General features: G+C 47.5%; 1 protein-coding gene across 3 annotated transcripts in view; it reads left to right on the top strand.

Annotated features, from left to right (window-relative positions):
* LOC112240218 (vam6/Vps39-like protein) overlaps positions 1–12,264 on the top strand; it is a 48,787-nt gene extending 36,523 nt beyond the window's left edge. For 2 of the 3 annotated variants that reach the window (XM_042330371.1, XM_042330372.1), the window contains 7 exons: positions 2,282–2,410; positions 2,719–2,821; positions 4,742–4,787; positions 7,351–7,500; positions 11,321–11,455; positions 11,698–11,789; positions 11,992–12,264. In XM_042330371.1, coding sequence (XP_042186305.1) covers positions 2,282–2,410; positions 2,719–2,821; positions 4,742–4,787; positions 7,351–7,500; positions 11,321–11,455; positions 11,698–11,789; positions 11,992–12,073 — 737 coding nt within the window. In that variant the 3' untranslated portion in view covers positions 12,074–12,264. Of the gene's footprint in view, positions 1–2,281; positions 2,411–2,718; positions 2,822–4,741; positions 4,788–6,386; positions 7,501–11,320; positions 11,456–11,697; positions 11,790–11,991 lie in introns of those variants that run through there. The other variant, XM_042330373.1, reaches the window with a different exon arrangement.
* The last annotated feature ends 882 nt before the right edge of the window (positions 12,265–13,146 follow it).

Below are 13,146 nucleotides of genomic sequence, written 5' to 3'. Positions count from 1 at the left end.
ACATCCATCACTACCCTCACTACCATCACTACTGTCACTACCATCACATCCATCACTACCCTCACTACTGTCACTACTGTCACTACCATCACATCCATCACTACCATCATATCCATCACATCGATCACTACCGTCACTTCCATCACTACCGTCACTACCGTCACTACCCTCACTACCGTCACTTCAATCACTACCGTCACCTCCATCACTACCATCACTACTGTCACTTCCATCTCTACCATTACTACCGTCACTTCCATCACTACCGTCACTACCATCAGTGGATTACCATCACTACCGTCACTACCGTCACTACCGTCACTACCATCACTACCGTCACTTCCATCTCTACCATCACTTCCACCACTACCGTCACCCATCACTTCCATCACTAGCGTCACTACCATCAGTGGATTACCATCAATACCATCACTTCCATCAATACCGTCAATACCGTCACTTCCATCACTACCATCACTACCGTCACTACCATCAGTGGATTACCATCACTACAGTCACTACTATCACTACCGTCACTTCCATCAATACCGTAACTTCCATCACTACCGTCACTACCATCAATACCGTCACTACCGTCACTACCATCAGTGGATTACCATCACTACAGTCACTACCATCACTACCGTCACTTCCATCAATACCATCACTACCGTCACCCATCACTTCCATCACTAGCGTCACTACCATCAGTGGATTACCATCAATACCGTCACTTCCGTCAATACCGTCACTTCCATCACTACCATCACTACCGTCACTACCATCAGTGGATTACCATCACTACAGTCACTACCATCACTACCGTCACTTCCATCAATACCGTCACTACCGTCACTACCATCAGTGGATTACCATCACTACAGTCACTACCATCACTACCGTCACTTCCATCAATACCATCACTACCGTCACTACCATCAATTCCGTCACTACCGTCACTACCATCAGTGGATTACCATCACTACTGTCACTACCATCAGTGGATTACCATCACTACTGTCACTACCATCAGTGGATTACCATCACTACCGTCACTACCATCAATTCCGTCACTACCGTCACTACCATCAGTGGATTACCATCACTACCGTCACTACCATCAGTGGATTACCATCACTACCGTCACTACCATCAGTGGATTACCATCACTACCGTCACTACCATCACTACCGTCACTTCCATCACTACCGTCACTACCGTCACTACCATCAATTCCGTCACTACCGTCACTACCATCAGTGGATTACCATCACTACAGTCACTACCATCACTATCATCACTACCATCAGTGGATTACCATCACTACAGTCACTACCATCACATCCATCACTACCGTCACTTCCATCACTACTGTCACTTCCATCAATACCGTCACTACTGTCACTTCTATCAATACAGTTACTACCGTCACTACCATCACTACCATCAATACCGTCACTACCATCAGTGGATTACCGTCACTACCATCATTACCATCACTACCATCATTACCATCACTACCGTCACTACCATCACTTCCATCACTACCGTCACTTCCATCAATACAGTCACTACCGTCACTACCATCACTACCGTCACTTCCGTCAGGGGATTTTTTCAGAAAAATAAATGGTGTTTGGCCCCATCACCCTTCCCTGACAAGGTAAAAATCTGTCGTTCTGCCCCTGAACAAGGAAGTTAACCCACTGTTCCCCTGAACAAGGCAGTTAACCCACTGTTCCCCGGGCGCTGAAGACGTGGATGTTGATTAAAGGCAGCCCTTCCCCCCTCACCTCTCTGATTCAGAGAGGGGTTGGGTTAAACGTGGAAGACACACCTCTCTGATTCAGAGAGGGGTTGGGTTAAACGTGGAAGACACACCTCTCTGATTCAGAGGGGTTGGGTTAAATGTGGAAGACACACCTCTGATTCAGAGGGGTTGGGTTAAACGTGGAAGACACACCTCTCTGATTCAGAGGGGTTGGGTTAAACGTGGAAGACACACCTCTCTGATTCAGAGGGGTTGGGTTAAACGTGGAAGACACACCTCTCTGATTCAGAGGGGTTGGGTTAAACGTGGAAGACACACCTCTCTGATTCAGAGGGTTTGGGTTAAATGTGGAAGACACACCTCTCTGATTCAGAGAGGGGTTGAGTTAAATGCGGAAGACACATTTCAGTTGAAGACATTCAGTTGTACAACTGACTAGGTATCCCCCCTTTCCCTCCACAGCTGATATGTGATATTCTAATAAAATCTATCTGTTCTGTCTTCCTGTAGGGGTTCCTGCAGTGGCTGCTGGGAAGGAGGAGGGGGACCTGGGAGAGTTCCGGAGCAAGCTAGTGTGTTTCCTGGAGGTCTCTACCAGCTACGAACCAGGCCGACTTATCTCTGACTTCCCCTTCGATGGTGAGGATCTAGATAAGGGAGTTTGTTTGGTATTCTAGCCTGGTTTCAGATCGGTTTGTGCTGTCTTGCCAACTCCTATGGCTCATGGCTATATGCTAGCCTCCGTGACCGTGTGCTCACCATGCCACAAAAGCGAAGACCAGAGGATTGTGATATCCCAGAGGTCTTTGCATGAATGAGGAACAATTCTTAACAATGGGACCAGCGATGCTAGTTACCAACGACGCTGGTCTCATGAATGTGTTTTTTAAAGCTAACTTGTCTTTAGCCTTTGTATCTTCAACCTAGCCATGCCGTTTGTCTGTCAGGTCTTCTGGAGGAGCGGGCCCTGTTGCTGGGTCGGATGGGGAAACACGAACAGGCCCTCTACATCTACGTACACGTCCTGAAGGACACACACATGGCCAAGGAGTGAGTAGTGCTACCCACATACACCCATACATACACATACACCCACCCACACACATACACACACACACACATACACACCCACAAACACACACACATACCCCCCCCAGGACCATTGTACACTATATTACATGTTCAGCAGAGGATCTTAAAGAAAACTGCAGTTTCCTGCTTGTTCTATAATACAGAATAGTCTCTCTTATTTTCCAGTATTTTTTTTTATTGCACAGATTCTGGAAAATCTGTTCATTTTGGGAAAGTTACAAGAATTTGACCACCCTATGGATGAGTTAGTGGGACGGCAGCCTGTCGGCCACCCTATGGATGAGTTAGTGGGACGGCAGCCTGTCGGCCACCCTATGGATGAGTTGGTGGGACGGCAGCCTGTCGGCCACCCTATGGATGAGTTGGTGGGACGGCAGCCTGTCGGCCACCCTATGGATGAGTTGGTGGGACGGCAGCCTGTCGGCCACCCTATGGATGAGTTAGTGGGACGGCAGCCTGTCGGCCACCCTATGGATGAGTTGGTGGGACGGCAGCCTGTCGACCACCCTATGGATGAGTTGGTGGGACGGCAGCCTGTCGGCCACCCTATGGATGAGTTGGTGGGACGGCAGCCTGTCGGCCACCCTATGGATGAGTTGGTGGGACGGCAGCCTGTCGACCACCCTATGGATGAGTTGGTGGGACGGCAGCCTGTCGACCACCCTATGGATGAGTTGGTGGGACGGCAGCCTGTCGGCCACCCTATGGATGAGTTGGTGGGACGGCAGCCTGTCGACCACCCTATGGATGAGTTGGTGGGACGGCAGCCTGTCGACCACCCTATGGATGAGTTGGTGGGACGGCAGCCTGTCGACCACCCTATGGATGAGTTGGTGGGACGGCAGCCTGTCGACCACCCTATGGATGAGTTGGTGGGACGGCAGCCTGTCGACCACCCTATGGATGAGTTGGTGGGACGGCAGCCTGTCGACCACCCTATGGATGAGTTGGTGGGACGGCAGCCTGTCGACCACCCTATGGATGAGTTGGTGGGACGGCAGCCTGTCGACCACCCTATGGATGAGTTGGTGGGACGGCAGCCTGTCGACCACCCTATGGATGAGTTGGTGGGACGGCAGCCTGTCGACCACCCTATGGATGAGTTGGTGGGACGGCAGCCTGTCGACCACCCTATGGATGAGTTGGTGGGACGGCAGCCTGTCGACCACCCTATGGATGAGTTGGTGGGACGGCAGCCTGTCGACCACCCTATGGATGAGTTGGTGGGACGGCAGCCTGTCGACCACCCTATGGATGAGTTGGTGGGACGGCAGCCTGTCGACCACCCTATGGATGAGTTGGTGGGACGGCAGCCTGTCGACCACCCTATGGATGAGTTGGTGGGACGGCAGCCTGTCGACCACCCTATGGATGAGTTGGTGGGACGGCAGCCTGTCGACCACCCTATGGATGAGTTGGTGGGACGGCAGCCTGTCGACCACCCTATGGATGAGTTGGTGGGACGGCAGCCTGTCGACCAGCCTATGGATGAGTTGGTGGGACGGCAGCCTGTCGACCAGCCTATGGATGAGTTGGTGGGACGGCAGCCTGTCGACCACCCTATGGATGAGTTGGTGGGACGGCAGCCTGTCGACCACCCTATGGATGAGTTGGTGGGACGGCAGCCTGTCGACCACCCTATGGATGAGTTGGTGGGACGGCAGCCTGTCGACCACCCTATGGATGAGTTGGTGGGACGGCAGCCTCCCACTCAAACAACCCACCAGCCATCAACAAAAACATGCTGATTAAAAAAAAAACTATTTCCAAATAAGAAACGTAGATGTTTTTAAACAATCTATATTCTGATTTCTCTCCAGTCTTTGTTGATGTTATTGTCAGTCATAATAGTGCCATTTTGTGTTTCTCTCCCTTCAGGTACTGTCACCGGCATTATGACAAAGACACAGACAGAAACAAAGATGTGAGTATCTCCCTCTGATTGACACGTGTTGAACTTACTGTAATACTTACTAGCTGTACATTTTACTCTATGGTAAACCTCTATTACCATTTTACTCTATGGTAAACCTCTATTACCATTTTACTCTATGGTAAACCTCTACTACCATTTTACTCTATGGTAAACCTCTATTACCATTTTACTCTATGGTAAACCTCTATTACCATTTTACTCTATGGTAAACCTCTATTACCATTTTACTCTATGGTAAACCTCTATTACCATTTTACTCTATGGTAAACCTCTATTACCATTTTACTCTATGGTAAACCTCTATTACCATTTTACTCTATGGTAAACCTCTATTACCATTTTACTCTATGGTAAACCTCTACTACCATTTTACTCTATGGTAAACCTCTACTACCATTTTACTCTATGGTAAACCTCTATTACCATTTTACTCTATGGTAAACCTCTATTACCATTTTACTCTATGGTAAACCTCTATTACCATTTTACTCTATGGTAAACCTCTATTACCATTTTACTCTATGGTAAACCTCTATTACCATTTTACTCTATGGTAAACCTCTATTACCATTTTACTCTATGGTAAACCTCTATTACCATTTTACTCTATGGTAAACCTCTACTACCATTTTACTCTATGGTAAACCTCTACTACCATTTTACTCTATGGTAAACCTCTATTACCATTTTACTCTATGGTAAACCTCTATTACCATTTTACTCTATGGTAAACCTCTATTACCATTTTACTCTATGGTAAACCTCTATTACCATTTTACTCTATGGTAAACCTCTATTACCATTTTACTCTATGGTAAACCTCTACTACCATTTTACTCTATGGTAAACCTCTACTACCATTTTACTCTATGGTAAACCTCTATTACCATTTTACTCTATGGTAAACCTCTATTACCATTTTACTCTATGGTAAACCTCTACTACCATTTTACTCTATGGTAAACCTCTATTACCATTTTACTCTATGGTAAACCTCTATTACCATTTTACTCTATGGTAAACCTCTATTACCATTTTACTCTATGGTAAACCTCTACTACCATTTTACTCTATGGTAAACCTCTATTACCATTTTACTCTATGGTAAACCTCTATTACCATTTTACTCTATGGTAAACCTCTATTACCATTTTACTCTATGGTAAACCTCTATTACCATTTTACTCTATGGTAAACCTCTATTACCATTTTACTCTATGGTAAACCTCTACTACCATTTTACTCTATGGTAAACCTCTACTACCATTTTACTCTATGGTAAACCTCTATTACCATTTTACTCTATGGTAAACCTCTACTACCATTTTACTCTATGGTAAACCTCTATTACCATTTTACTCTATGGTAAACCTCTATTACCATTTTACTCTATGGTAAATCTCTATTACCATTTTACTCTATGGTAAACCTCTATTACCATTTTACTCTATGGTAAACCTCTACTACCATTTTACTCTATGGTAAACCTCTACTACCATTTTACTCTATGGTAAACCTCTATTACCTCTGGTAATCCAGTGTTCTACAGGTGGACCTGTCTCTTAACCCCATGGTGTTGTTATACAGGTGTACCTGTCTCTTAACCCCATGTTGTTATACAGGTGTACCTGTCTCTTAACCCCATGTTGTTGTTATACAAGTGTACCTGTCTCTTAACCCCATGTTGTTATACAGGTGTACATGTCTCTTAACCCCATGTTGTTGTTATACAGGTGTACCTGTCTCTTAACCCCATGTTGTTGTTATACAGGTGTACCTGTCTCTTAACCCCATGTTGTTGTTATACAGGTGTACCTGTCTCTTAACCCCATGTTGTTGTTATACAGGTGTACCTGTCTCTTAACCCCATGTTGTTGTTATACAGGTGTACCTGTCTCTTAACCCCATGTTGTTATACAGGTGTACCTGTCTCTTAACCCCATGTTGTTGTTATACAGGTGTACCTGTCTCTTAACCCCATGTTGTTGTTATACAGGTGTACCTGTCTCTTAACCCCATGTTGTTGTTATACAGGTGGACCTGTCTCTTAACCCCATGTTGTTGTTATACAGGTGGACCTGTCTCTTAACCCCATGTTGTTGTTATACAGGTGGACCTGTCTCTTAACCCCATGTTGTTGTTATACAGGTGGACCTGTCTCTTAACCCCATGTTGTTATACAGGTGTACCTGTCTCTTAACCCCATGTTGTTATACAGGTGTACCTGTCTCTTAACCCCATGTTGTTATACAGGTGTACCTGTCTCTTAACCCCATGTTGTTGTTATACAGGTGTACCTGTCTCTTAACCCCATGTTGTTGTTATACAGGTGGACCTGTCTCTTAACCCCATGTTGTTGTTATACAGGTGGACCTGTCTCTTAACCCCATGTTGTTGTTATACAGGTGGACCTGTCTCTTAACCCCATGTTGTTGTTATACAGGTGGACCTGTCTCTTAACCCCATGTTGTTGTTATACAGGTGTACCTGTCTCTTAACCCCATGTTGTTATACAGGTGTACCTGTCTCTTAACCCCATGTTGTTATACAGGTGTACCTGTCTCTGCTGCGCATGTATTTGTCCCCTCCTGATGTCCACTGCCTTGGACCAATCAAAATGGAGCTGTCGGAGCCACAGGCCAATCTAAAGGCAGCTCTACATGTCTTGGAGCTGCACCACAGCAAGCTGAATACCGCTAAGGTAGACTGAACCACAGCACTCTGAATACCACTAAGGTAGACTGAACCACAGCACTCTGAATAGCACTAAGGTAGACTGCACCACAGCACTCTGAATAGCACTAAGGTAGACTGCACCACATCACTCTGAATACCACTAAGGTAGACTGCACCACAGCACTCTGAATACCACTAAGGTAGACTGCACCACAGCACTCTGAATACCACTAAGGTAGACTGCACCACAGCGCTCTGAATAGCACTAAGGTAGACTGCTCCACAGCGCTCTGAATAGCACTAAGGTAGACTGAACCACAGCACTCTGAATACCAATAAGGTAGACTGAACCACAGCACTCTGAATAGCACTAAGGTAGACTGAACCACAGCACTCTGAATACCAATAAGGTAGACTGAACCACAGCACTCTGAATAGCACTAAGGTAGACTGAACCACAGCACTCTGAATAGCACTAAGGTAGACTGCACCACAGCACTCTGAATACCACTAAGGTAGACTGCACCACAGCACTCTGAATACCACTAAGGTAGACTGCTCCACAGCGCTCTGAATAGCACTAAGGTAGACTGCTCCACAGCACTCTGAATAGCACTAAGGTAGACTGAACCACAGCACTCTGAATAGCACTAAGGTAGACTGAACCACAGCACTCTGAATAGCACTAAGGTAGACTGTACTTACTGGGTTTTAATGTGGTTCTGCTCTCTCCTCTCCCTTACTGGGTTTTAATGTGCCTCTGCTTTCATTTCCCCTGGCTCAGCTCCCAGAGCCAAGAGAGGGGGAGAGGAAGGGCACATAAAAAGAAACAAATTCAGTATCTCCTACAGTAAACACATACTGTATCTCCTACAGTAAACACATACTGTATCTCCTACAGTAAACACATACAGTATCTCCTACTGTATCTCCTACAGTAAACACATACAGTACCTCCTACAGTAAACACATACAGTACCTCCTACAGTAAACACATACAGTATCTCCTACAGTATCTCCTACAGTAAACACATACAGTATCTCCTACAGTAAACACATACAGTATCTCCTACAGTATCTCCTACTGTACCTCCTACAGTAAAGTACAGGAGGTACCGTCTAGGAACAGTGGGTTAACTGGTCTAGGAACAGTGGGTTAACTGGTCTAGGAACAGTGGGTTAACTGGTCTAGGAACAGTGGGTTAACTGGTCTAGGAACAGTGGGTTAACTGGTCTAGGAACAGTGGGTTAACTGGTCTAGGAACAGTGGGTTAACTGGTCTAGGAACAGTGGGTTAACTGGTCTAGGAACAGTGGGTTAACTGGTCTAGGAACAGTGGGTTAACTGGTCTAGGAACAGTGGGTTAACTGGTCTAGGATCAGTGGGTTAACTGGTCTAGGATCAGTGGGTTAACTGGTCTAGGAACAGTGGGTTAACTGGTCTAGGAACAGTGGGTTAACTGGTCTAGGAACAGTGGGTTAACTGGTCTAGGAACAGTGGGTTAACTGGTCTAGGAACAGTGGGGTTAACTGGTCTAGGAACAGTGGGGTTAACTGGTCTAGGAACAGTGGGTTAACTGGTCTAGGAACAGTGGGTTAACTGGTCTAGGAACAGTGGGTTAACTGGTCTAGGAACAGTGGGTTAACTGGTCTAGGAACAGTGGGTTAACTGGTCTAGGAACAGTGGGTTAACTGGTCTAGGAACAGTGGGTTAACTGGTCTAGGAACAGTGGGTTAACTGGTCTAGGATCAGTGGGTTAACTGGTCTAGGATCAGTGGGTTAACTGGTCTAGGAACAGTGGGTTAACTGGTCTAGGATCAGTGGGTTAACTGGTCTAGGAACAGTGGGTTAACTGGTCTAGGATCAGTGGGTTAACTGGTCTAGGATCAGTGGGTTAACTGGTCTAGGATCAGTGGGTTAACTGGTCTAGGAACAGTGGGTTAACTGGTCTAGGATCAGTGGGTTAACTGGTCTAGGATCAGTGGGTTAACTGGTCTAGGAACAGTGGGTTAACTGGTCTAGGAACAGTGGGGTTAACTGGTCTAGGAACAGTGGGGTTAACTGGTCTAGGAACAGTGGGGTTAACTGGTCTAGGAACAGTGGGGTTAACTGGTCTAGGAACAGTGGGGTTAACTGGTCTAGGAACAGTGGGGTTAACTGGTCTAGGAACAGTGGGGTTAACTGGTCTAGGAACAGTGGGGTTAACTGGTCTAGGAACAGTGGGGTTAACTGGTCTAGGAACAGTGGGGTTAACTGGTCTAGGAACAGTGGGGTTAACTGGTCTAGGAACAGTGGGTTAACTGGTCTAGGAACAGTGGGTTAACTGGTCTAGGAACAGTGGGTTAACTGGCCTAGGAACAGTGGGTTAACTGGCCTAGGAACAGTGGGTTAACTGGCCTAGGAACAGTGGGTTAACTGGTCTAGGAACAGTGGGTTAACTGGCTTGTTCAGGGGCAGGACAACAGTCACCTTGTCAGCTCGGGGATTCGTTCTAGCAACCTTTTGGTTACTAGTCCAACGCTCTAACCACTAGGTTACCTGCCGCCCCCCTCTAACCACTAGGCTACCTGCCACCTCTACACTCTAACCACTAGGCTACCTGCCTCCTCTAACCACTAGGCTACCTGCCTCCTCTAACCACTAGGCTACCTGCCTCCTCTAACCACTAGGCTACCTGCCTCCTCTAACCACTAGGCTACCTGCCTCCTCTAACCACTAGGCTACCTGCCTCCTCTAACCACTAGGCTACCTGCCGCCTCTAACCACTAGGCTACCTGCCGCCTCTAACCACTAGGCTACCTGCCGCCTCTACACTATAACCACCAGGCTACCTGCCGCCTCTACACTATAACCACTAGGCTACCTGCCTCCTCTACACTCTAACCACTAGGCTACCTGCCTCCTCTACACTCTAACCACTAGGCTACCTGCCTCCTCTACACTCTAACCACTAGGCTACCTGCCGCCTCTACACTCTAACCACTAGGCTACCTGCCGCCTCTACACTCTAACCACTAGGCTACCTGCCTCCTCTACACTCTAACCACTAGGCTACCTGCCACCTCTACACTCTAACCACTAGGCTACCTGCCTCCTCTACACTCTAACCACTAGGCTACCTGCCACCTCTACACTCTAACCACTAGGCTACCTGCCGCCTCTACACTCTAACCACTCAGCTACCTGCCTCCTCTACACTCTAACCATTAGGCTACCTGCCACCTCTACACTCTAACCACTAGGCTACCCTGCCTCCTCTACACTCTAACCACTAGGCTACCTGCCTCCTCTACACTCTAACCACTAGGCTACCCTACCTCCTCTACACTATAACCACTAGGCTACCTGCCACCTCTACACTCTAACCACTAGGCTACCTGCCGCCTCTACACTCTAACCACTCAGCTACCTGCCTCCTCTACACTCTAACCACTAGGCTACCTGCCTCCTCTACACTCTAACCACTAGGCTACCTACCTCCTCTACACTCTAACCACTAGACTACCTGCCTCCTCTACACTCTAACCACTAGGCTCCCTACCTCCTCTACACTCTAACCACTAGGCTACCTGCCGCCTCTACACTCTAACCACTAGGCTACCTACCTCCTCTACACTCTAACCACTAGGCTCCCTACCTCCTCTACACTCTAACCACTAGGCTCCCTACCTCCTCTACACTCTAACCACTAGGCTACCTGCCGTCCCTGAAGACAGGCAGCTCAGTATTTGTATAATTTATTTTACAGTCATTTTTGCCCCTGATTAACACCACTGTTTCTCTATCTCTGCTCTCCAACTGTATCTATATTATTTATATATATATATATTATATCTCTCCACCAGGCCATCGACCTGCTGCCAGCCAACACTCAGATCAGAGAGATCCGTGTGTTCCTGGAGAGTGTTCTGGAGGAGAAGGCTCAGAGGAAACGCTTTGACCAGGTGCTCAAGAGTCTTCTGCAGGCCGAGTTCCTACGGGTGAGCTGGGGGCGTGTGTGTGAGAGCTGGGGGGTGTGTGTGAGCTGGGGGGTGTGTGTGTGAGAGCTGGGGGGGGGTGTGTGTGTGAGAGCTGGGGGTGTGTGTGTGAGCTGGGGGGTGTAAGGCTGAGGAAACTATTTGACCAGGTCGTCAAGAGTTCCTATGGGAGATGGACATTGTGTGTGTCGTTTCCACCCACCTGACGCGTGTGCGTGTGCGTGTGCGTGTGTGTGTGTGTGCAGGTCCAGGAGGAGCGCATCTTCCACCAGCAGGTCAAGTGTACCATCTCAGAAGAGAAGACCTGCCGGGTCTGTAAGAAGAAGATAGGCAACAGGTAACACTGGTTTAGTGCTACTTTGTTTACCTGAATCGCCAAGCCATTTGATATATTTACACCATTCTCTTTTAGTACTAACATCAATGCTTTATAAACACCTACAACTAGGTCATATACATTCTGTATAAGTGATCATGTGAATATGTAGTTAAGGCTCTGTTTATATACTGTTACTGAATCACCTGTCTCTCCTGTCCAGCGCCTTCGCCAGGTATCCCAACGGTGTTGTCGTTCATTACTTCTGCTGTAAGGACCGAGGGGTGTGTCCTATTGAGCAGTGACACCAACATAGTGTCCTCAGCGGCAACCTGGACAGAGGGAGTGCAGGGAGGTGGGTTTGTCTGAAACACTTCCACAGCAGCTTGGCTGTTCAGCTGGACTCAACTCTGGATCTCTGGAACTCTGGATCTCTGGAACTCTGGATCTCTGGAACTCTGGATCTCTGGAACTCTGGATCTCTGGAACTCTGGATCTCTGGAACTCTGGAACTCTGGATCTCTGGAACTCTGGATCTCTGGATCTCTGGAACTCTGGATCTCTGGAACTCTGGATCTCTGGAACTCTGGATCTCTGGAACTCTGGATCTCTGGAACTCTGGATCTCTGGAACTCTGGATCTCTGGATCTCTGGATCTCTGGATCTCTGGATCTCTGGAACTCTGGATCTCTGGAACTCTGGATCTCTGGAACTCTGGATCTCTGGAACTCTGGATCTCTGGATCTCTGGAACTCTGGAACTCTGGAACTCTGGATCTCTGGAACTCTGGATCTCTGGAACTCTGGATCTCTGGATCTCTGGAACTCTGGATCTCTGGAACTCTGGAACTCTGGATCTCTGGAACTCTGGATCTCTGGATCTCTGGAACTCTGGCTGCTTCTGTCTGGAATTGTGGAATGCTGTTCCTCTCTGACTCTCGCTGACTCTGACTCTCGCTGACTCTCGCTGTCTCTCTCGCTGACTCACGCTGTCTCTCTCTCTGACTCTCGCTGTCTCTCTCTCTGACTCTCGCTGTCTCTCTCTCTGACTCTCGCTGTCTCTCTCTCTGACTCTCGCTGTCTCTCTCTCTCTGACTCTCGCTGTCTCTTTCTCTCTGACTCTCGCTGTCTCTCTCTCTCTGACTCTCGCTGTCTCTGTCTGTCTCTCTGACTCTCTCTCGCTCTCTCTGACTCTCGCTGTCTCTCTCTGTATGTCTCTCTCTCGCTCTCTCTGACTCTCGCTGTCTCTCTCTCTGACTCTTGCTGACTCTCTGTCTATCTAATATTCGGATAATCTTTATTAGCATGAATGACTAAGCCACTGTTGCTAAAGCGAAGTGAGATAATGTAATCAACAATAACAGTAAAAAAAAAGTAAG

The sequence above is a fragment of the Oncorhynchus tshawytscha genome, linkage group LG11 (genome assembly GCF_018296145.1).
Source record: "Oncorhynchus tshawytscha isolate Ot180627B linkage group LG11, Otsh_v2.0, whole genome shotgun sequence".
NCBI lineage: Eukaryota > Metazoa > Chordata > Actinopteri > Salmoniformes > Salmonidae > Oncorhynchus > Oncorhynchus tshawytscha.
The sequence above is the reverse complement of the archived record's forward strand: the minus strand, read 5'-3'. Positions and strand labels throughout refer to the sequence as shown.